This window comes from Bubalus bubalis, chromosome 6 (assembly GCF_019923935.1).
Source record: "Bubalus bubalis isolate 160015118507 breed Murrah chromosome 6, NDDB_SH_1, whole genome shotgun sequence".
Classification (NCBI taxonomy): domain Eukaryota; kingdom Metazoa; phylum Chordata; class Mammalia; order Artiodactyla; family Bovidae; genus Bubalus; species Bubalus bubalis.
In genome coordinates, this window is record NC_059162.1 from 21,659,718 (window position 1) to 21,685,296 (window position 25,579).

Here is a 25,579-nt window from a genome sequence, read left to right on the forward strand (position 1 = left end):
GTATAGTGTCTGACGTACAGTAAGTATGTGCTCATTAAATGTCAGTATCTTTCCTTCCTTTAGCTCCACTATCAATTGCATATGATCTTGAACAAGTCATATCACTTCTCTGAGTCAGTTTCCTCACCTACATGTATGAAATGAAGTGATCGGACCAAGAATAAGAATCTTCTCATTCTGTCTACAGTTCTCCCCAGTCATACACCCAGGCCCCCCTTTTTCCCCCCTCTAGCCTCGCCCTAGGAGTCTGGCCCGCTTTCTAGTACTCGCAAAGATGCGCCGGAGCTAAGCTTCTCCAGGGTAGAGGTATCGCTTTTTCTCTTTGTAATTGGTTGCTCAGAACCTCCGCCTTCAATAATTTGCCTATGGTGGAGGGTCAACCGGCCAGCTCCCGCCCCATCTCTGGTGATTGGCATAGGACTTGGCTCGTCCCCGCCCCCGTTTGACTGACGGCTGGGCTCCGGCACCTCCTTCAGTCCCTGGGCGCTCGCTGGAGGGGGCGGCTGGGACCGTTAGCTCGCCAGGCTGGCAGGCTCCAGGCCGCTACTCCACTGGCGGCCGGGATGGAGACCTTGCGAGCGCAGCGACTGCAGCCTGGAGTGGGCACGAGCGGGAGGGGCACTCTGAGAGCGCTTCGGCCCGGAGTGACTGGGGCCGCGGCTGCCACCGCCACACCCCCAGCGGGCCCCCCGCCGGCCCCGCCGCCCCCCGCACCGCCCCCGCCGCCTCTGCTTCTGTCCGGGGCCGCCGGGCTGCCGCTGCCTCCCGGCGCCGCAGGCAGCCCTGTGGTACTGCGGGAGGCCGTGGAGGCCGTGGTGAGAAGCTTCGCCAAACACACGCAGGGCTATGGCCGAGGTGAGTCTGCGGGGTCTGGCCTCCTCCGGGACACCCTCTCTGTAAGGGAGCTTTGCTCCCACAGTCCTCTGGATCGCTTTTCCTGGCTCAGAGCCCTCACATGCATTTCCTTTTGGGGAGTTTCCTTCAGGGCTACACTCACACAGACACGCACACGCACAGACGCGCATATTCATACACACGTTTAAGCCTCTCACCCCTCCCCTTTATTGAGTTACTACTATATTCTCCAGGGACCCGTTTTTACAGAGGTAGCCTTCTTTTCTTCCCAATCTTTTCCTCTTTAGAAATGGACTTCCTCCTGTAGCTTAGTGCTTTAACATCTCTCTGCCTTTACAGACCAGTCCCCATTGTGTGGGATCCTATCCTTTATCTCAGAACCAAGACATTTCTCAGCCACATCCTCTCAGTCTTTCTTCTGTGATCTCAGCAATTCCTGGGCTCCGGCTAATTTACTCTGTCTCCTTAACCTTGACTTTTAAATTCTTTTCTTATGTCACTCTGAGATTTCCAGTGCAACTTCAGATTTACTGGGGAATTAGGCAGGGCTTTCACAAGTCACCTGTAAATTGTGCTTTTAAATTTGGACCCCCGCCAGCTTCCTGTGACTTAGTGCCCTACTTCGGTGTCTTTTTAAGTATGGAACCTCACAATTCCAGCCTCTCTGTCTGTCTGGCTCTGTTTTCCTGGCCCTTGCCCAGGAACTGAGGATAAATCCCAGGGCTTGGCTTTCTCAATGTTAAATTCAGTGGAAATGAGCCAGACAGAAACCCTATTTCCTTTAGAACTCTTCATCTTAAACATGCCTAATTTCCCGGGTTTCTGAAAAGGGGGATGTGAAGATTTTCTTTGTTGTTTGTGTTTAACCAGTGCAGGATATCATGAGTTTGAGTTCCAAGATTTATAGTGTAAAAAGAAATATATAGGAAGGGGTGTGGGGTACAGAATTCAGATCTGAAATTTCTGAGACATTACTTCTCTCTGCATGGTTAAGTCCCGCTTGACCTGGAAGTGACTGTATCTTTAACTTTCTAGTTTGTCTGTTTAGGAGAGAAAGGTTGCAGGGCTTTCTTGTAATGACTTTTTTTTTTCTTCCTGAGAAAGTGCAGTGAGAAGAGCACACACAAAGGCTTTGGAGTCAGACAAGTCTGGATTAAATCCCAGATTAAATCTCTGTCACTTGCCAGCTATGTTTCTGTGAAAGAGACTTAACTTCACTGAGCTTTGATTTCCTTTGGAATTATTGTCTCAATAAATGATATATTGCACCTGACAGATATAATAATGCGTACTTTAAAAATGATAAATATTTTCTCAAGTTTATTGGTTCATTTCTTTGGGAAGAATACATATTTTCTCTCACTGTTAAATCCTAACAGTGTAAAACCAATGATTCTTGTGAAAACATTTTAAGATCCATTTTGCTTTATTTGCATAATGATACATTTCCCATCAGTTTCCCTTTGTTCTTTAACATTTTAAACTGCTACCAAGGGGGCTGGCACTCTGCTAGATGCTGGGAATACAAATGTATATTATCTTGAAATTCATCATGAGGGAATTTAATTGTTTTTTCTAGTTTAACACCTAGATTTAACAGGGCACTGTAATGGAATTGCCATTAGCTATTGTCCTGTTACTTCATGCCTCTTTTAAATTGAGACCAAGGGAAGGTCTTTGCTTCTGAGCATAGGAGTAGCAACCCTAAATCTAAAGCCTTCTTCCTAGAATCTTATAGGTGTTTATTAAAATTGTAGAGGAGTGACATATTTTGGTCTGTGTTACCTCAAGAAGCTCTGGTTTAAACTGAGCATCCTGTAAAACTTTTTCATTTCCTTAGAAAGGATGAGGGTGAGGGTACAAGGGAATTATACTGACAAAGAGCAACCAGTTAACATTCAGACTCTCCAGCAATTCAGTCCTCCAGCTTGCCTACCTCCCACCACAGTCCTTCTCATTATTTTTGAGTTTCTCATTTCCAGTCTGGGTGTCCAGCCAGTACTTTGGGAAAGTTTGGCAGATAGTTCAGCTTCAGGCAAGCAGAATCTCTGCCGATTTGGCTCAGAAGACTTTCACCACATGGAATCACTTACTCTGCTTCAATTAATAGGCAAAACTGCCACTGGCTTGTGTCCACACACCCTTGTGACTGATGGCATGATATTTGGGGGCTGGCCCTATTCCCCTGCATAAAATTTACTTTAGTCTTTGCCCAGACCAGTCCTCAATCCAGCAATGCTTTACTGGATTATCTTCAATTCAGATCTTTCATCTTCCTTCTGACCAGGCATGGTCTTTAGATTTACCTTCACTCCTGTAGGCTCTCAGCGTTAGATTCTTCTGTTATCTCGCTTATTTGTCCTGTATCTCTCCCTGCAGTCCCCACCCAAGATGCACACCGAGCTCAGTATGCTGTAGGATCTTAACCAGTTTAGTGCACAGGATTTGGAATCAGAGAATCTGGCCCTGTCAAATAGTGGCTGTGTGATCTTGGATAAATTACTTTCTCTCTCTAGGCCTCACCTGTTCCATTCATTCAGTTAATGAATATTTATTGATCACCAGGGGTGAACAAGAAACACAGTCCCTATCTTCATGGAGCTCACAGTCCACTCTGTAGAGCATGTGTGAGAATTAATGATGCAATAAAGCAGGACAATACAGCAGAAAGAGGATTGGTTTGGGAGGCAAACAAACATTGGTTCTGAATTCTGGTTCTGCCACTGTGGTCTGTTTCCTAACTTGTTCACCATTTGTTCAGTGGGTATTACAATGCCTATCTTAATAGTTCTTCGTGGATTAAATGAATGCATGCAGCAGCTAGTTAGTACTCAATAGGTGGTTGCTATTATTATGCATGTGGAAATGCTTTGAAAACTGTGCATTTGATAGGTACTGTTAGCATTACCATTTCATTTACCTCCTTTCCACATGGCATATAGACCCCTTCTTCTAATGACTCACAGCTGGTAATCTCTAAGCTGGCACAATTGCCTGAACAACCAAGTTGCTTTCCTTATTCTGTAACTTCTGTGTTACCCTCTTCAAACCTATCTTTTAAAAAATTATTGCTGTCCCATGGGACTTTCCTGGTGGTCCAGTGGCTAAGACTTCTTACTTCCAATGCAGAGAACCAGGTTTTGATCCCTGGTCAGGGAACTAGATTCCCACATGCTGCAACTAAAGATCCTCTGCGGCCAAATTAAAAAGTATATATATTGCTATCCTTATATATCACATATAGTTACATGATTGGAAATTCAGCCCAGCCACTCCACTAGGTTGAACAAATGAATCTTATGTGGTATTTTCTGTTTAGTTGTTCCTTTTCTTCAGAATCACAGACAGCTTCTTTGTTCTGAGTGACCATGTAGTTATTAATAAAATGATTGGTCTGGATATTTCCAATGTTTGAAATGTAGGATTAGACCCTGTATTCATTTCCTGTGGGTGCTCTAACAAATTATCACACACTTAGCTTAAAACAGAAGAAATTTATTCTTTCATAGTTTTAAAGCCCGGAAGTTAAAAATCAGTATCACTGGGCCACAGTCAAGGTGTCACAGCAGGCCTGTGTTCTCTCCAGAGGCTCTAGGGGAGAATCTGTTTCTTTGCCTCTTCCAGCTTCTGGTGCTACCAGAATTCCCTGGTTTGTAACAGCATCATTCTAACCTCTGCCTCCATGTTACTGCTGCTTTCTCCTCTTCTGTTTTTCATCAAGTCTCCTTCCCTAAGGACCCCTGGGATTATATTTAGGACCCACCAAGATAATCCATGATAATTTCTCCATCTCATATCCCTAACTTAATCACATCTGCAAAATCTTTGCCACATAAGGTAACATTCACAGGTTCTAAGGATTAGGACATGAACCTCTGGGCAAGGTGCATTATTCCGCTTACTATGGTCCTCTCCCAAAGTCACTGTCATTTTTCAACCTTCTGGAGACTGTGCACTGTGGGCTATTCAGGGGTACCTTCTACAAACTGAAATAGGAAGTCAGGTGAAATATTGTTAACCAGTTTCCCTATCTTCATAGTAACATGAATTAAGCCAGATCACACTATTCTTACAAATAGCTGTGAAAAGAAGAGAAGCAAAATGCAAAGGAGAAAAGGAAAAATATAAGCATCTGAATGCAGAGCTCCAAAGAATTGCAAGGAGAGATAAGAAAGCCTTCCTCAGCGATCAATGCAAAGAAATAGAGGAAAACAACAGAATGGGAAAGACTAGAGATCTCTTCAAGAAAATTAGAGATACCAAGGGAACATTTCATGCAAAGATGGGCTCGATAAAGGACAGAAATGATATGGACCTAACAGAAGCAGAAGATATTAAGAAAAGGTGGCAAGAATACACAGAAGAACTGTACAAAAAAGATCTTCACGACCCAGATAACCATGATGGTGTGATCACTCACCTAGAGCCAGACATCCTGGAATGTGAAGACAAGCGGGCCTTAGAAAGCATCACTATGAACAAAGCTAGTGGAGGTGATGGAATTCCAGTGGAGCTATTTCAAATCCTGAAAGATGATGCTGTGAAAGTGCTGCACTCAAAGTGCTGCCAGCAAATTTGGAAAACTCAGCAGTGCCACAGGACTGGAAAAGGTCAGTTTTCATTCCAATCCCAAAGAAAGGCAATGCCAAAGAATGCTCAAACTACTGCACAATTGCACTCATCTCACACACTAGTAAAGTAATGCTCAAAATTCTCCAAGCCAGGCTTCAGTAATATGTGAACCGTGAACTTCCAGATGTTCAAGCTGGTTTTAGAAAAGGCAGAAGAACCAGAGATCAAATTGCCAACATCCGCTGGATCATGGAAAAAGGAAGAGAGTTCCAGAAAAACATCTATTTCTGCTTTATTGACTATGCCAAAGCCTTTGACTGTCTGGATCACAATAAACTGTGGAAAATTCTAAAAGATTGGGAATACCAGACCACCTGACCTACCTCTTGAGAAACCTATATGCAGGTCAGGAAGCAACAGTTAGAACTAGACATGGAACAACAGACTGGTTCCAAATAGGAAAAGCAGTACATCAAGGCTGAATATTGTCACCCTGCTTATTTAACTTCTATGCAGAGTACATCATGAGAAATGCTAGGCTGGAAGAAGCACAAGCTGGAATCAAGATTGCTGGGAGAAATATCAATAACCTCAGATATGCAGATGACACCACCCTTATGGCAGAAAGTGAAGAGGAGCTAAAGAGCCTCTTGATGAAAGTGAAAGAGGAGTGTGAAAAAGTTGGCTTAAAGCTCAACATTCAGAAAACGAAGATCATGGCATCTGGTCCCATCACTTTATGGGAAATAGATGGGGAAACACTGGAAGCAGTGTCAGACTTTATTTTTTGGGGCTCCAAAATCACTTCAGATGGTGATTGCAGCCATGAAATTAAAAGACGCATACTCCTTGGAAGAAAAGTTATGACCAACCTAGATAGCATATTCAAAAGCAGAGACATTACTTTGCCAACAAAAGCCCATCTAGTCAAGGCTGTGGTTTTTCCAGTGGTCATGTATGGATGTGAGAGTTAGACTGTGAAGAAAGCTGAGCACCGAAGAATTGATGCTTTTGAACTGTGGTGTTGGAGAAGACTCTTGAGAGTCCCTTGGACTGCAAGGAGATCCAACCAGTCCATTCTAAAGGAGATCAGTCCTGGGTGTTCTTCGGAAGGACTGATGTTAAAGCTGAAACTCCAATCCTTTGGCCACCTGATACAAAGAGTTGACTCATTGGAAAAGACTCTGATGCTGAGAGGGATTGGGGGCAGGAGGAGAAGGGGATGACAGAGGATGAGATGGCTGGATGGCATTGCCAACTCGACGGACATGAGTTTGAGTAAACTCTGAGAGTTGGTGATGGACAGGGAGGCCTGGCGTGCTGTGATTCATGGGGTCGCAAAGAGTCGGACACAACTGAGCGAATAAACTGACTAACTGACAGACACTATTCTTACCATCTTGTATGATCAGAGAGAACCTTCTCACTCACTTAATTTCATTATCTATTTATCCATGCTGCCCCACTATAAAATTGTTTTTTTTATAAACTTTTTTTATTATAGTTTCATGTGTCATTTTAGTATTTTTACTCTGGTGTATGTGCACTCTGTCTCTCTCACCACTTAGACATTCATCTAATATTTTATCTCCCAAGGGAAAAACCAAAAGTATTCTCTTTGATGTTGTTCAAAAATAAATACTCATATGCACACACACACACACACACACACACACACACACACACACACAGACATGCTTAATTTTACTTAGAGTTTTAAAGGTCTTGTGAAGCCCTATGAAGTTCAACCACAGAGTGGACTTTGGACCCTGGATTAAGATTCCCAAATTGGAAAAAACATCGGCATCAGGTTCTGCTACAGCTATGTAACCTCAACCAAGTCACTTACCCTTCCTTAGCCTGAGATAGACTAGATAATCTCTCAAGTCCTTTTTAGCTTTAGAAATGAATGAGCCTCATGGGCTTCCCTGGTGGTTCAGATAGTAAAGAATCTGCTTTCAATGCCGGAGACCCAGGTTTGATCCCTAGCCAGGGAAGATGCCCTAGAGAAGGAAATGTCAGGGAAGACTGAATATTCTTGCCTGGAGAATATCATGGACAGAGAAGCCTGGTGGGCTACAGTCCATGGGATCACACAGGGCTGGACACAACTGAGTGACTAACACTTATGAGCATTTTCAAATGCAGATCACAATTCATTGCCTTTTTCCCTAATCATTTGCCCTGTTTGTCATTTCATACTCACATTTCTGAAATAAGACTCCCTATTTCATTTGGCTTTGAATAATTATTTTTAAAAAAGCCCTATAGTCTGTGCCAAAAGGGATTTAACTGGATATAGAATGGTCATGTGCTTTTTAATAGGACCTTCCCCATTATAGCAGTCTTCTCCCCTTCCTCTTTATTTCAGTATTCTCCTTGTTTGAATGTCATACGACCTGTCACCCAGCACATTGTGCTAGATTACCTCAAAGAGGGAACTGAGCCTGAAAAGATCTCAATGAAAAGAACAAAGGTGGCTAAGCTTTCTGGGCAGCAATAACCTTTGAAGAGTCCCTGCTAAAACTAAGGGTGGGAAAGAGAAAGTTTCCTTTTCATGCTGACTTTTAATGGAAGAATGAACATTTTAAAAAGTCAGTTAAATATAAGGTATTAGTTAAGAGCTTATGCTGCTTTTCAAACCCTGGTTGGTACATGGAGTGCTTGCTTCAGTTGCAGAGCAGTAAGATAAGTTTTTATTGTTCATTTTGAACACCTTGTATTTGTACATTTTGAACATCTTCCTGGCATGAAATATATGTTACTCGTCTTGGCATCTCTAATGTCTGGAATAGAGCTGTGCACCTATTGAGTGCTCAACATTTTGCTTAGTGTGTATGTGGCAGCCATGAAAATGTGCTGGTTAATATCTGGTGCTGCAGGGAGCATAACTGACTGACAGCCTTAAACTGCTGTTCCCTCTGAGTTCATCACCATGTTTGCATTGAGGCCATATATCCTGTAGGCTGCTCTGTCAGTGACTGAGCGCAGCAGGGGTGCTAACTCAGGCACATCCTGAGATGTGGGATTCCTTTGGTTTCTGGCCAAACCTTTCTTGGAACTGTGCTGCAGTCTTGAGACTCTCATATCCACACTTCCTGCCTTGCCTCTTTTCTTCCACAGGTGTCAGACCTTGAACCTGGTCTGAAGGCTCTCCCTTCTCCTTCTTCTTCCCCAACAAATTTCTTGCATGTCTGACCCATCTTGGTGTCTTCTCCTTGTCAGACCTTAACTCACATAATATAATAGAATTAACAAGTCCTTGTAACAAAGGGTGGAGAGTGGTCATGGAAGATATTGGTGAATGTGTGTGATAATTTATTGTTATGAGGCTTTTAGTTAAAGCCATTTGAAATTTTGGAACCCTAGAGTCAAAGAGATCCTTTCCAAAGGCAAACTGATTTTATCCTGCCATCCATTTAAAAACCCCTCAGTAGCTTCCCATTGCTCAGGATAAAGCCAGTACTCTAACATGACCCATCACATCTAACCTGATCTGGCCCTGGCTTTATTTTTTTTTTTCTTGCAACCTCATCTTGCATTATATTACCCCTCACTGTCTCTTTTCTGGCCACACTGGTCCCCTTATTCATTGTACTTCTTGCTGCTACAGAGCCCTTGTCCATGCTATTTCTTCTGTTCAGAGCACTTTTCTCTCACCTTTTCGCCTAGTGATACTTATATCCGAGCTTAAATATTACCTTGTCAGGGTAGTTTTCTTTGACCTTCTTAATTAGGTCACATGTTCCTACATTTCCCACCATTTACCACTCCTTTATAGCATTTATCTCAGTTGTAGTGTTTGATTTGTTTGAGATTACTTGGTTAATCTCCCTCTCCCTGTTTAGACTGTAAGCTGCAAGGGAAAAGGAACAGGGTTTTGCTCATGATTGTAGCCTAGCACCAGCACACAGTCTAGCACAGAGTAGGTATTCAATAATTTTTGTGGAATAATTGAATCTAGGTGTTAGGGGATGAGGGGAACTGTCCTTGAATACAGTGTCAAGTCTGGAGTTTGATTTTACCCTGTTTACAACTAATTACTATTTGTGAGAGCTGGACCGTAAAGAAGGCAGAACGCCAAAGAATTGATGCCATCAAACTGTGGTGCTGGAGAAGACTCCTGAAAGTCCTCTGGACAGCGAGGAGACCAAACCAGTCAATCCTAAAGGAAATTGACCCTGAATATTCATTGGAAGGACTGATGCTGAAGCTGAAGCTCCAATACTTTGGCCACCTGATGTGAGGAGCCGACTCATTGGAAAAGACCCTGATGGTGGGAAAGATTGAGGGCAGAAGGAAAAGAGGGTGTCAGAGGATGAAATGGCTGGATGGTATCACTGATGCAATGGACATGAACTTGGGCAAACTTTGGGAGATGGTGAGGGACAGAGAGGCCTGGTGTATTACAGTCCATGGGGTCGCAAAGAGTGGGACACAACTGAGCGACTGAATAACAAAAACATATCATGTAGATGGTTACTATTTCATGGATGCTGGCAGAAGCCAAGAGACTCTGGGTCAGAGACAAAGGCCTTTATTACTCACAGCACAGCATGTAGCATGAGCCTCCTGTTTGCCTGCACTGGTTTCCCTTGCCTCCCCTGTCTGACAAGGAGGGTTCAGGTAGATGCTTGCACAGGCCATGGGCTGCATTACAAGAGAGGAACACTGAGCTTGGGGAACCTGCCATTTTATAGTAATAGTAAGCAAACTTTGTCCCTTATCCTAGTCAGAGACATTATTCCTCAAGGTTTCTTGCTGCAAACTCAATCCTGAGAAATTATCCAAGTAAAGAGTAGTCAGGACCTTGAAATCTCGGTGTACCTAGCAAGATGGAGAGTAGTGCTAGAGACTTGTGGAGGAATGTTTCCCAATATGCAGTCCTTTCTAAAATCATTTATGCTAGGGAAAGCCTCAGAATTCATTCTCTTTCCTTCCTTCTCCCTCTCTTTCTCCCTATCTCTCTGTCTCTCTCATATATATAGTATACATATAGTATTTCAGGGTGGAAAAGGAATCTAGCCAGGGGTTTGCTCACCAGAAGCACAGCCTTGAAAATGGCTAATAGGGCCATATGTCCTTAAGTGACAGTATTACTTAATGATTAAGAACATTGACTCTGGAACCAAGAATGACATGACATACATGCATGCTCAGTCATGTCTGACTCTTTGCAACCCCAGGGACTGTAGCCCACCAGGCTCCTCTGTCCATGGAATTTTCCAGGCAAGAATATTGGAGTGGGTTGCCATTTCCTCCTCCAGGGGATCTTCCTGACTCAGGGATTGAACCCACATATCTGCATATCATGCGTCTCCAGCATTGGCAGGCAAATTCTTTACCACTGCGCCAGGAAACCACCTGGGAACCAAGAATGCCTGGGTTGGAATTCTTGCTCTTCTACTTTCTGTTATATCCTTGGGCAAGTTATTTAACCTCTCCATACCTCATTTCCCTCATCTGTAATATGGGGATAATAAAAGTACCTGTCTCATGATTGTATGGGTAAAGCACTCTGAGAAATATGACATACAGTAAGTTCAGTAAACGTCAGCACTTATGATCATGGTGGTTATTACTATTCTTGGCCAGCTGACTAATTGTGGAATAATCTACTTGTATTTCATCAGGTAGTAACAATGGTATGCTGACCTTGGAAACTCTGGCCTCCAATATTTATGCTATTCTCTTTTGGTGTCTAAGACTAACCAAAATGTGAACTAGAGAGGTGAGGGAAGTATATTCTGGTCTTCCTATGCAAATGAACTTAATTACAGCCTTGGCTTATTACTTTAAATGCTTTTAAATGGTGATAGGTGGGGATCTAAGACGGGGTAGTCTCTTAATGTAAGTACAGGTTACAGATAGTGTATTGAAGCAGAGCACCATTTGGAAGCATTCTTATTGCTGAACTGAACTACTTCTCTTTTTATAGTGAATGTGGTGGAGGCACTTCAGGAATTCTGGCAGATGAAACAGTCACGAGGGGCTGACTTGAAGAATGGGGCCCTAGTGGTTTATGAGATGGTTCCCGCCAACAGTCCTCCCTATGTCTGTTATGTCACCCTGCCTGGGGGAAGTTGCTTTGGGAGTTTCCAGGTAAGAGCTGGGAGGCAAATGTAGCCGAGATAAATCCGTAGTGCTAGTAGTGGCTTTCTCTATCACTTTGATCATTAAATCTCTGTCCAAAGTCACCTATTTGAGGACTTGGACCAGTTCTGGGTAAATCATTCTAATAAGCATCTGAGGCTCATTTGACCAGAAAACAACCTTGGTAGCATGCTTTTCTTTTTAGTGTGTGTGCTAAGTCACTTCAGTAGTGCCTGACTCTGAGATCCTATGGAGCCTGCCAAGCTCCGCTATTCATGGGATTCTCCAGATAAGAATACTGGAGTGGGTTGTCATGCCCTCCTCCAGTGGGTTTGAGTGTTTTTTTAAATTAATTTTTAAATGAAAGATAATCGCTTTACAGAATTTTGTTGTTTTCGTCAAATGGGTTTGAGTTTTTGAAAGCTGAAAGAAAAGCAAACTACTAGCACCTAACTCATGTTCTGATCTGGCTTTCCAGGTTCCTGCTGTCTCTTTTTGAGGACATAGGATAATATCCATTGCCCGCACTACTTTTTCATAGGCTATGGCCAAGGAAAGCAGTGTTTGAGTTCTCCAAGAAATCAAAGGAGAAGGACTATGTATGGTGGAAATAGTACTCATCTAAGAGTTAGCAGATCCAAATTCTCATTCCCCTGACTGCTAGCAGGGCAAGTCAAGTAATTTCTATGGGCCTCGGTTTCTCCATCTATAACATGAAGGAGACAGAGTAGATTATTTCTAGCCAGTATTTCTGGTACTAACATTCTACAATTATATAAAAGACTTGTATATGATGATGAAAATAGTTGATGCTATTGTAGGGTAACAAGAAATTTGATCAGTGTGAATATTACATCAAAGATGAATTTTTCACATTGTAGACAGGAAAGTAGCTTCCTGAAATGTCAACTTAGAGCCTGAATAGGAATTTAGGGAGGGGACTAGACACTTTTGTTCTGTTTTCCGTATGGCTTGAATAACCCTTACACAAAGTTATACCCTCTGCTATGTGCTTCCATAGCACCTTGAACTTCCCGTATCAAATCACTTACCACAACATATCATTATTGAGTGTTTCTCTGTCCTAGTGGACTATGCTCTATGGTGGCAGAGATAGTGTCAGTCTTCTTTCTTATTCAGTTTTAAATCTCTACCGTCCAACTCAGTGCCCAGCACAGAATAGACATTTAATAAATCTGTTGCACAAATGAGTGCCATTGTAGCTCAGTTGCAGTCTCAAATAGAAACTGTCCAAAGAGAGCTTCATTTCAAATCAGGTGACTAAATGTTTCTCTCAGAACCCCAGCCATTTCAGAGAAATAAATATGTGCCCAAGATAACTAATGTCTATCTTTTGCTTCTAGAAAATAAGATCTTTCCTTCCTTCTCCTACCTCATCATATCGTTGAATAAAGATTTAATAATCTTATGGTGATGCCCCAAGTGAGTGGAAGTCGCTCAGTCGTGTCCAACTCTTTGAGACCCCATGGACTATACAGTCCATGGAATTCTCCAGGGGAGAATACTGGAGTGGGTAGCCTTTCCCTTCTCCAGGATGCCCCAAACTGGGGCATTCAATTTCTGTTATTTCCTGAAAGAGTAGAATTATCTCTCTTGGCCTCTTTTAGCTTACATCTTTTATATGCACTGTGGCAGGTGATACTTCTCCTGCTGGTTTTCTTCATAGATGATTTTTCAGAAAGAGCACCATGCAGTAGCATGGGCAGCAGGCTAATAAATAGTGAGAGAAGCGGAAACAGAAACTGAATAAGCAAGAAGACGTAGGATTAACGTACCAAACTCCATATGTTGTCGCAGAGAGACCTGTCAGCTAAAGGAAATTGGGAATTACTGAAATTAAGGATGGCTAAGTAGCAAACATAATCTGGTCTACTTTTAAAAATTACATCACGTTCTTTTCTTTAATCCTAATCATAAATGACAAAGGGCATAGAGGCCTTTGAAACAGCCAGTAAAAATGAATTTTAAAGGTGGCTAGGGATCTGAAGTTGAGTGATTCAAGACTTTTGAAAATCAGACATTCTTTTTGATACATATGTTGGATCCAGTGTAAAAACATGAGTTAATTTTTAATTTATTCTTGTTTTCCTTGAGTCAGCTTTCCTTTCCCTAGCTACCTCTCTTCTCTTTGCCTCCACTGGGAGGGGGTGGGTTAGAGATGATATAATCCTTCCTCAGACCTTAGACTCCATTCAGGGATAGTTCCCTGGCTCATTGCATTAGTGAGGAAACTGCCTGCACATAGCTAAGGGTAAAGTCCAAGAATCCCAAATGGGTGCTTTGGATAGAGACTAGAGGGCTCCTCTGCAGAAGCAGCCTAGAAACAGCTTTGTTCTAATCTTAGGTTATCTAGAGGGATAAAAAAAATCTTGTCCATCTTGTCTACAGAATAAAAGAACAAGATACAGATTTCTAACAGACTGGCGAGAATCTGGCTTTTGAGTAATTAATTCTGTTGACAGTTCAAACAGAGGTACTTTTTGTATCCAGTGATTATATGCTGACTTCAGCAATCTCCTCCATACTGCCTTCAATTTGGTATGAGCTACAGCTGTCTCCAGTTCCTTAATGACTCCAGGATGTTGAATCAAACTTAAGCTTCCAAGTGCCCTGACCATTTTACAATAAAAACTTTGGACAGCATCTAGAACAAACTGACTTTTCCAAAGAGTATCCAAGTGTTGTCTATGCCAAGTGTTTCCCTCCACTTCTTCCTTCCTCTCTCTCAGATACACATATACACATATTTTCTCTGTTTACTGCCTAGTTTTGCCCCACAAAAGCTGAAGCCCGGCGGAGTGCTGCAAAGATTGCACTAATGAACTCTGTGTTTAATGAACATCCTTCCAGAAGAATCACTGATGAGTTCATTGAGAAGAGTGTCTCTGAGGCCCTGGCATCTTTCAATGTAAGTTATTTGGAGTTGGAAAGGAGGAGAGTGGGGGATGGGAGAATTGGCTGATTGTGAAATCTTGTGTATTACTGGGAAACAGAACATGAATTCTTGGTTTTCTTTCCTGTCTACATTTCTGTTCTGTTTATTTTCTATCAGTCTTTTGTATTACATGCTCCAAATGCTTCAGTCTCTAAATCTATGTATGTTTTTGTTTTTGTTATTTTGTCTCTTTCATTATGCCTCTGGTATCTAGAAATCTTTATTTCAAGATTTATGGACTTTTAGAGATATTATAAAATAAAAATTGAACCAGAATTTTGCTTTTCCCAATTTTGGTTTAAGACCTTACTCCCTTTTTCCTTCGCTCTTTTTTTATACAACTGTTTTCATTGTCACTTGTTTCCTGCCTCCATTACTTCATCTTATTAATAAAGAACATGTTACAATATAAGTGTCTTGTCTTCATGTTTCTAGGAATGTGGAGGATAATTTATTTACTGTCTTTAAAAAGAACATCTCTTCTTTCAAATGATGACGATGATGATAACCATAGCAAATCCTAATTGAGTATTTATTTTGTACCAGGGACTATTCTAGGGGATTTATATGTAGTTTATCTCCTTTCATCTTCACAACAGTCCTATGAGGTATGGTGGTGGTGGTGGTTTAATCGCTAAGTTGTGTCTGACTCTTGCGACCCGGTGGACTGTAGCCTGCCAGGCTCCTCTGCCCATGGGATCCTCCAGGCAAGAATACTGGAGTGGGTTGCCATTTCCTCCTTCCAGGGCATCTTCCCAACCCAGGAAATGAACCTGGATCTCCTGCACTGCAGGCAGATTCTTTACCAACTGAGCTATGAGGGAAGCCCTCCCTATGAGGTAGAAATACTATTGATACCCCTCTTTTACAGATGAGGAAATTAAAAACATAGAAGTGAAGTTTTGCCTAAAGTAATATAGCTTGTAGATGGTAGAACCAAGACTAGAACCCAAGTCAGCTTACAAACTTTTCTAGCTTAGAGATACATCTTAAAAATTAGCACTGCTTTCATCCTTCCTCTCAAAAGACCATCGATAGGGAGATAAAGTCAGATCAATTTTCTGTTTCTGTTTTCTTTACATTTAAGATGTAATTACATATACTAAACTGCTTCACTTACCTGTTTTGGAGATTAGTGTTGAACACTTTGATTCATAATCCGTTACCTAGGACCCATCTGTTTTTCTCCTATTACCCTGTCAAGCAGTGTCTGCAGGGAATAAAACATTTTATATTAATCAAATCAGTTAAAATTTTAAAAGCACGTTTTTCAGTCTTAAATCATCTAATGTATCGACATTATAAAATGAAACATTAGTTTGGATTATAGAAAGCAGTGCTTATGAGCATGGGCTCTGAATTTATTTTGAAATTTTGGTTCTACTTGTTATGTGACTTTGAACAAGTTAGTTTTTTCCAGTTTCCTCATCTGTAAAATAGGATAACAGTTATACCTATCACATAGGATTCTTGGATAAAAGAGATTATGTTCCAGCATTTAGCACATGTTATCTGTTTAGGTGCCTTTGGATGCAAGTAATAGAAAATCTCACTTCGAATTGACTTAATAAATAAAGGAAGGAAATTTATTACCTAACATGATAAGAAGTCTAGAAGTAGGGCAGATTTCAGGACTGGATGACTCCATGGATTAAGAATGTTATCATTTAGGACAGCAGCTCCAACCTGGACTTCAAGCCTGAAGACCAGTCCCATTTTGACATAAAGGGTGAGTTCTGTTGTCCCATCTGCAGGAGCACACTCTTGGGAGGGTAAAGTGGGGAGACACTCAGGTGCAAAATTTCCTTCAAAATCAGCTGTCTGGGAGTCTGGTCAACAGATCTAAATGAAGCAGACTGGGTTTTTTTTTTGTCTGTACTGGGTCTTCACCGTTGTGCACAGGCTTTCTCTAGTTGTGGCGAGTGTGGGCTACTCTCTAGTTGTGGCACGTGGGCTCTTGGTGGATTAGCTCAGTAGTTATGGTACGTGGGCCCTAGAGCATATGGGCCTCAGTGGTTGTGGAGCACAGGCTTAGTTGCTCCTTGGCATGTGGGAATTCCTGGACCAGTGATCCAACTGAGCCCCCTGCATTGGCTAGCAGATTCTCAACCACTGGACCACCAGGGAAGTCCAAAGCAGGCTTTAAAACAATTTTTGTTTATTTTTTTACTTTTGGCTGTGTTGGCTCTTTGTTGCTACATAGGCTTTTCTCTAGTTGTGGTGAGTGGGGGCTACTCTCTAGTTACGGTATGTGGGCTTCCCACTGTGGTGGTTTCTCTTGTTGCCGAGTAGTCTCTAGGGAGTGCTGAGCTTCAGTAGTTGCAGCTCCCAGGCTCTAGAGCACAGTCTCAATAGTTGTGGTGCTCACTACTATTCAACATAGTTTTGGAAGTTTTGGCCACAGCAATCAGAGCAGAAAAAGAAATAAAAGGAATCCAAATTGGAAAAGAAGAAGTAAAACTCTCACTGTTTGCAGATGACATGATCCTCTACATAGAAAACCCTAAAGACTCCACCAGAAAATTACTAGAGCTAATCAATGAATATAGTAAAGTTACAGGATATAAAATCAACACACAGAAATCCCTTGCATTCCTATACACTAATAATGAGAAAATAGAGAAATTAAGGAAACAATTCCATTCACCATTGCAACAAAAAGAATAAAATACTTAGGGATATATCTACCTAAAGAAACTAAAGACCTATATATAGAAAACTATAAAACACTGGTGAAATAAATCAAAGAGGACACTAACAGATGGAGAAATATACCATGTTCATGGATCGGAAGAATCAATATAGTGAAAATGAGTATACTACCCAAAGCAATCTATAGATTAAATGCAATCCCTATCAAGCTACCAATGGCATTTTTCACAGAGCTAGAACAAATAATTTCACAATTTGTATGGCAATACAAAAAACCTCAAATAGCCAAAGCAATCTTGAGAAAGAAGAATGGAACTGGAGGAATCAACCTGCCTGACTTCAGTCAGGCTCTACTACAAAGCCACAGTCATCAAGACAGTATGGTACTGGCACAAAGACAGAAATATAGATCAATGGAACAAAATAGAAAGCCCAGAGATAAACCCACACACCTATGGACACCTTATCTTTGACAAAGGAGGCAAGAATATACAATGGAGAAAAGACAATCTCTTTAACAAGTGGTGCTGGGAAAACTGGTCAACCACTTGTAAAAGAATGAAACTAGAACACTTCCTGACACCATACACAAAAATAAACTCAAAATGGATTAAAGATCTAAACATAAGACCAGAAACTATAAAACTCTTAGAGAAGAACATAGGCAAAACACTCTCCGACATAAATCACAGCAGGATCCTCTATGACCCACCTCCCAGAATATTGGAAATAAAAGCAAAAGTAAACAAATGGGATCTAATTAAAATTAAAAGCTTCTGCACAACAAAAGAAACTATAAGAAAGGTGAAAAGACAGCCTTCAGAATGGGAGAAAATAATAGCAAATGAAGCAACTGACAAACAACTAATCTCAAAAATATACAAGCAACTCCTGCAGTTCAATTCCAGAAAAATAAATGACCCAATCAAAAAATGGGCCAAAGAACTAAATAGACATTTCTCCAAAGAAGACATACAGATGGCCAACAAACACATGAAAAGATGCTCAACATCACTCATTATCAGAGAAATGCAAATCAAAACCACTATGAGGTACCATTTCACACCAGTCAGAATGGCTGCGATCCAAAAGTCTACAAGCAATAAATGCTGGAGAGGATGTGGAGAAAAGGGAACCCTCTTACACTGTTGGTGGGAATGCAAGCTAGTACAGCCACTATGGAGAACAGTGTGGAGATTCCTTAAAAAACTGGAAATAGAACTGCCTTATGATCCAGCAATCCCACTGCTGGGCATACACACCGAGGAAACCAGAATTGAAAGAGACACGTGTACCCCAATGTTCATTGCAGCACTGTTTATAATAGCCACGACATGGAAACAACCTAGATGTCCATCAGCAGATGAACTGATAAGAAAGCTGTGGTACATATACACAATGGAATATTACTCAGCCATTAAAAATAATACATTTGAATCAGTTCTAATGAGGTGGATGAAACTGGAGCCGATTAAACAGAGTGAAGTAAGCCAGAAAGAAAAACACCAATACAGTATACTAATGCATATATATGGAATTTAGAAAGATGGTAACGATAACCCTGTATGGGAGACAGCAAAAGAGACACAGATGTATAGAACAGTCTTTTGGACTCTGTGGGAGAGGGAGGTGGGGGATGATTTGGGAGAATGGCATTGAAACATGTATAATATCATATAAGAAACGAATCGCAAGTCCAGGTTCGATGCAGGATACAGGAAGCTTGGGGCTGGTGTACTGGGATGACCCAGAGGGATAGTATGGGGAGGGAGGTGGGAGGGGGGTTCAGGATTGGGAACACGTGTACACCCGTGGCAGATTCATGTTGATGTATGGCAAAACCAATACAATATTGTAAAGTAATCAGCCTCTAATTAAAATAAATAAATTTAATTAAAAAAATAGTTGTGGTGCTTTGTTGCTTTGTGGCATGTGGGATCGTCCCGGATCAGGGATCAAACCTGTGTCTCCTGTATTGGCAGGCGGATTCTTTAGCACTGAGCCACAAGGGAAGCATCAAAACAGACTTTTAACCTGGAGAAAAAAAAAAGAGTATCATCTACTGGCCAAAATTCTTTCCATCTCTCCACCCAGCCATCCTCTAGATATTGGCTTTGCCCTTGGGCTGACTCCCCTCAGGGTACAAGACAGAGACAGAGTTCCATTTGTCAAATACAGAGAAAACTACATTCAGAGACAGAAAGAGACCATCTTTTCTAGTATCTCCTTAGTATTAAGGACTCTATTCCCAGAAGCTCTCTGGCAGACCTTCCCTCTACCACCCATGCCCAGAATTCTCACCTTAAAGTCAGTTACAGGCAAAAGAGATTAGGATTTACCCACTTGGAGTTAGGATAAAATCACTCTTCTCTGAGGTAATTGGAGATGAGTAGGCCCTGTAGTATGGAAGAAGGAAATAGACATTGGATAGGTCACCTGCAGTGTCTGCTACAAAGTGTTTAAGAAATGTAAACTATTATTATTTTCATGCCACTATTCTTTTTTTGTTAACCTCTCAAATTGAGAACTTAGTGGATGTCTCATTAATATCCCAGGGGAATTCCACTTCTCCAAAAAAAAAAAGATTTTCATTTGGTCTTAGCCCATGGTCTGATGATGGGAGGAATTGGGGGCAGGAGGAGAAGGGGACGACAGAGGATGAGATGGCTGGATGGCATCACTGACTCGATGGACGTGAGTCTGAGTGAACTCTGGGAGTTGGTGATAGACAGGGAGGCCTGGCATGCTGCGATTCATGGGGTCGCAAAAAGTCGGACACGACTGAGCGACTGAACTGAACTGAACTGAAAGAGTGATGTCCACATTTTTTGCTTTTAACTTTTGTCCTTTAAAAGTCCTGAATCTAACACTGTATTCTGTCTTTTGACAAATCACTTAGCCTCTGTGGTTCTGAATTTCCTCATTTGTAAAATAAGTAGGTTAAATTAAATTAATTCTAATTCCTTTCCAATTATATTCTAATGTTCCTATCACTAATCAAGTGTTCTGTGATTAAATGTTTATTGAATAAATGGAGTTCATTTATAACCTTGGTAGGTGTAGAAGTATCCTATGAGACGGAACTTGCCAATGTTGGGTCATGCCATTTGGTATACTCCAGATAGTTTACAGATGTGCCATGATACTGATCCCCTCAACTCTCAGGGGAACTGAGAAAGGCATGGGGCAGATGGACTCTGCCCCGCAGCCTCTGCTGGCAGCTGTTCTGTGCTGTATCATGGAGGCACTGAATAAGGTATCGCAGTGAACAGTTCTAGATAAGAATGAAGACTCTTGCTTGCTTCAGAGCCCTAAATCCTAATAATGAAAATCACCACCTTTTCCCTCCCTTCCTCTAGATTTTCACTTCTAAATCCAAATTTTATGATCTTTGTTTCACCACAAAGATTTAATCATGCATGGCATGATTATTTCTCATGAGCCACAAAACAAAGTGGGTTGATTTTGAGTAGTTCTGACTTCTTGTTGATTCTAGCACAGTGAAGGCAAAGAATGATAATAAACTAGCACTTATGGTATGCTTACTAAGTGCCTGACATTATTTAAGTGTGATACGTATACAGTAAAACCCCATGATAAAGTATCCCACAATAAACTGAATTTGGATATAACTTAATTGGTTCCTGAACTCTACCTGATCCCTTTGCTCAAAAAGAGCAGAATGAAGTTCATTTCTTGGGAGTTTGGGGGCGTGTGTGTGGAACTGGCTAGAAAGAGCAGGAAACCTCTTAGGAAGCAAGAGGAGAAAGCTGGATCCCTGTGTTCCCAGTAGTCTCCTGGCCTAATGTTTCTAGATCGGGTTGATAAAAAGGATCACTAGGAAACCAGGAGATGCCCTCATTTTGGAAGTCCCCACAAGACCCTGGACCTAGAATTATCTTTAATAATATGAAACCACCAACCAAATAGCACAAACCAGAGCCCGTACCAGAATGGATTTGGATTGTGTAACTGGATATCAGGTCCAATATGATAATGCACCTACATTATATGCTTAGAATTGTTAGACTAAATTTATCTTTTTTTAATTTAAATTTTTAAAAGAATATCTTTAATCCTTAAAATTATCCTGTAAAATAGATCCATGATTATTCTCATTTTACAAATAAGGTAGCTGGGGAACAGAGAGGTTAAATGACTTCACCAAGACCATAAGAGTAGTCCAGTCCATGCTCTTAACTTCTATACTGTATTTTTTTCATACACTCTAGGCTTACAGGTAGGTCAATGTATCTTAACTCGACCCTGGCAGGGTCATGTTGCCAGTAGAAGACACACGAGGCAAATGTCCAGGAGGCCAAACGGCTACCCAGAATTTGCCATGCTTGTGACTTTTACAGTCACTCTTTAAAATGCATTTGCTAATTGCCCTCTAGGTTAGTCCAGTCTTATATGCTGAACTCACTCTGTTATTTTAGCTAAATCAAGACTCTCCTCTATGTTTCAGTGCTCTCCCTTTTCTAAAACAGGGAAAATCAGATTGACTTGTCTCTATCACCTAAGTTAAAAAGTGTGATGGCTCCAGAGGCCTCTAGGATTGCGCTGAGCAGCAGAATAGCCACTAGCCACATGTAGCTATTGAGCACTTGAATTGAGATATGCTGTAAGATAAACAGACACCAGATTTTGAAAACTTAGTATAAGGAAAACAATGTTTCATTAATAAATTTTATACTAATTATAGTTGAAATAATATTTTAAATATGTTAGGTTAAATAAAATATGCTATTAAAATTAATACTATTTGTTTTTACTGTAATATGGCAACTAAATTAAACACGTGACTTGCATTATATTTCTCCTGGACAGTCCTGATCGAGGTGATAATCCTGACTGAAAATCTATTGTCTTTTCTTTTCCTCTGTTACCAGGGCAACAGGGAGGAAGCTGACAACCCCAATACAGGGATTGGTGCTTTTCGATTCATGTTGGAATCCAACAAGGGCAAGTCAATGTTGGAGTTTCAGGTACTATACTATTCCACCTACTTCCCTTGCTCTAATAACATGGATTAGACTGTACACACACACATAGACACACACATACACACACACACACACCTCGTACCAAGACTCAGTTGGAAAGGAAAGGAGAAAAGTTTATAGAATATTTTTCAAAATATAAATATCTTCCTTCCCCCAAGGCCCCAAGGACATATCAGAGTTGGTATAAGGCATGCTGCCACAAATACATTTTGTGAAAGTTTCCCCATTTAATTATTTAAAAAAACAACAACAAGATTTAATTGTGTGTCTGGGTGCCTCAGGTCTTAGTTGCACCATGCCGGATTTTCATTGTGTTGTGTGGGATCTTTTGTTGGGGTGGACAGACTCTCTGGTTGTGGCGAGCAGGTTTAGTTGCTCTGTGGCATGTGGGATCTTAGTTCCCTGACCAGGGATTGAACCTGCATCCCCTACATTGCAAGGCAGATTCTTAACCACTGGACCACCAGGAAAGTACTCCTCCCCTCTCATATATAATTCTTATGCAACCTCCATATACCAGTCCTGGCACTTCATATTTTCTTCCTCCAGGAGCTAATGACAGTTTTTCAGCTGCTGCACTGGAATGGCAGCCTTAAGGCCATGAGGGAAAGACAGTGCTCTCGGCAGGTAAGAGTTCCTGTGGATGAGGGGAGTCTGGCAGAAGGGCTGTTTTGAGGTGGCTGTTGTGTTATAAATAAGCAGGCCTACCAGTTTGTGAGTCTTGAAAGGCTTACATAAAGTGCCCACTTCATTCCTATAATCTTAACTGTGATTCTTTTACCTGCCTTGCTTCTCCCACCAGGAGGTTTTCCTGTAAGACTCTCCTCAGAGGACACCAGTGCTGACTTTGGTTAGGACTCAAAGGCTGAGGGTTCCTAGTCCCAGAGGGTTAATGAGGAATGAACCTTTACTTTGTCCGTGACTTTCACATTCCTCTCCCCCTCCAGGAAGTGTTGGCTCATTATTCACACCGAGCCCTAGATGATGATATTCGCCACCAAATGGCACTGGACTGGGTGAGCCGGGAGCAGAGTGTGCCAGGGGCACTGTCTAGAGAGCTGGCCTCTACTGAGCGGGAGCTGGATGAAGCCCGGCTGGCAGGCAAGGAGCTGCGCTTCCACAAGGAGAAGAAAGATATTCTCATGCTGGCTGCTGGGCAGTTGGGCAATATGCATTCCTCCAACTGCTAGGCATCTACCCACATACTCGCATCATCTCCAGGCCCATTTTTTATATGTCCTTTCTAAGACTTAGTGTGATTTCTGTACATACTTTCTCAATTTTATACTTTAAAATATAGAGATATATATATGTGTATGTATAAATTCTACATCTAGATTCCTATTTGCTGAGATATCCCTTTTCTTACTTCTAGTTTTTGGATGTAGTTGCTTTTGAAACATATCCACACTGCTTTACAAGAAGAGCAGGCTGTCTTCAGAGCTTTGTGGGCTCTTACACTGCCAGTAACTCTGTGTAGTCATTTCAGTAGCACAAAATGACTTACTAGGTGTTCATGTCTCCTTTTAAGATAACAAGGAGCTTGAATAAGGACTGTGAGCCCCACCCTTACCCTCATTCCTGCTTTCTCTTGGACCAAACAGAGCATGAAAATGAAAACTTTGGCTTTGGTTTTATCTTGAGCTGGGCCTACTTGGTACCAAGTTGTTCCCTCAGTAACTAGGTTATTTCATAACCTACATCACACCACACTACCACCTTACTCCTCTTCTGCCTCCAAATGGTACTTCATTTTAGGGCTTCCTCACATTATTATTTGAAAGGGAAATGGAGAGCTGGTTGTTTCTTAATTTTAAAATCATTGCTGAGAAACTTCCCAGGAACAAGAGAGGAATTATAAACACAACCTGCAGGGGTTTATCACCTGTGTTGCTTCTGGGGCCTAGATACCATACCATACCAGAATCTATTGAATGGGTAAGGGTTGAAGTTACTTATCTTTCAATATTCTCTTTTCACTCCTCCTCCCCTGCTCACCAAGCTTAGTTAAGCCCTGTCTATAGATCTTCCTGCTGCAAAGATTGGTAGAAGGTAAAACATATTTCCCTTTCTTAAAAACCTCCTCCCATCATTTTGGTTTTTGGAAACATCTGTCCAATTTGGTGAGGGCTATGTTCCTCCTACTCCCATGAAGTGGCTACTGTTTATGACCTTAGGTGTATATACCTAGATTCACATTGGTGTTCCTCTTTTCTTTCCTCTTCCTCCACAATTATTATTAGAGCATGAGCCGATCAGGAAAATTAGAAGATACTTTGGCATTATGGCACTTCCTAATGGGAACCATGAGAAACTCCAGGAGGGGAAAGAGAATCAATGATCAGCTAATTATGTTTTTAATATGAATACTATTCTCTTCCCTTACCTCTTTCCTGGGTAAAACAGGAGAAAGATGATCTGGAGTATAGCTAAAGCATTCCCCTTTGGGAGAATTTTTTGTACATTTCTCTAAGATATATTTTCTTCTTGTTTCTGTAATCACCTTAATACTATATTATAGCTCAGTGCACTTCCTAAACTGAGTTTGGGAAATTTAATATTCCTGTAATTACACTTTCCGTTTAACAATTATACACTTTGCTTTTAGAAATAGGTTAGGAAACAGGCTACAATTTGCACATTTGGATCAGATAGGGGAAAGATGAAAGTCAGCTTTCTTGCTTTTGAAATCATCTTAGTGACCAGTATATATGGGATCAGAGGTAAGGAATCTAACAACAGTTATATTAGTACTTGAAAGGGATTTCCTTGAATTCTCCAAGCCCCATCTCTGTATTCCATGAAACACATGTAAGGTTGGAGCAGAGGCTCCCTACTTTTAAATAATAGGTATGTCTATTCAGTTGTTATTTATGTTTATAATCCAGAAATCACAAACCCTCATTTCTCCTTTGCTGTTTTCTCTGGGAAGGGGTGTGAGTTATGGAAAGAACTTGTCTTCGCATCTCCTTGATTATTTTTCTCAAATACCAACCAGTAAGATCCCAAAGAACTTGGAGAAAAATTGTTCCCTGATATGTCCACCTTTGGTGTTAAATTTTTACTTACCTTTTTAGTACTCTCTATGTATTTTAAATGTATAATTTTATATAATTAAAAATAGATTTTTGTCTAGTGAGCCATATTGACTCTTTCTTGAGACCCATGTATCAGAGACGTTCTAAAATGACCCTCTTAAAAAGTTCAAAAAATAACTTTTTTTAGTATTTTTAGGGTGGAAGAAATAAGATTGTACTGCGGGAGAAGGCATCTGCCTCCCCTTCTCCAGATATTTAAGAAGCCTGAATTTGGTTCTTGACCCTTTCTCCTCAAGTTCTGCCCTTTTTCACTAGCAGTCACACCCACTGTGGTGGCTTAAACTCTATCATACACCCAGTTCTCAAACCTGTTCCTTTCACCCCAACCTCTTTTGAGCTTTTATATC

At 41.2% G+C, this 25,579-nt stretch overlaps 1 protein-coding gene across 2 annotated transcripts; it reads left to right on the top strand.

The window, feature by feature from the left end:
• Positions 1-450: 450 nt before the first annotated feature.
• LIX1L (limb and CNS expressed 1 like) lies at positions 451-25,273 on the top strand. 2 transcript variants are annotated; one of them, XM_006040915.4, is made up of 6 exons: positions 455-855; positions 11,366-11,529; positions 14,309-14,449; positions 22,021-22,116; positions 22,684-22,761; positions 23,082-25,273. In XM_006040915.4, exons 1-6 carry the CDS (start codon positions 564-566, stop codon positions 23,322-23,324), a joined length of 1,014 nt encoding a protein of 337 aa, XP_006040977.3. In that variant the 5' UTR covers positions 455-563; the 3' UTR covers positions 23,325-25,273. The 2 variants fall into 2 exon arrangements, with proteins under 2 accessions (XP_044800387.1, XP_006040977.3); XM_044944452.2 differs by lacking the exon at positions 22,684-22,761 and having other exon boundaries at positions 451-855.
• Positions 25,274-25,579: the final 306 nt, after the last annotated feature.

Excerpts from the sequence above, each read along its gene's own strand:
- LIX1L (XM_006040915.4), top strand. The coding sequence starts at position 564 with ATGGAGACCTTGCGAGCGCAGCGACTGCAGCCTGGAGTGGGCACGAGC. Across the intron at positions 856-11,365 it reads CACGCAGGGCTATGGCCGAG|TGAATGTGGTGGAGGCACTT; the intron begins GTGAGTCTGCGG and ends CTCTTTTTATAG. Across the intron at positions 11,530-14,308 it reads GTTGCTTTGGGAGTTTCCAG|TTTTGCCCCACAAAAGCTGA; the intron begins GTAAGAGCTGGG and ends TTTACTGCCTAG.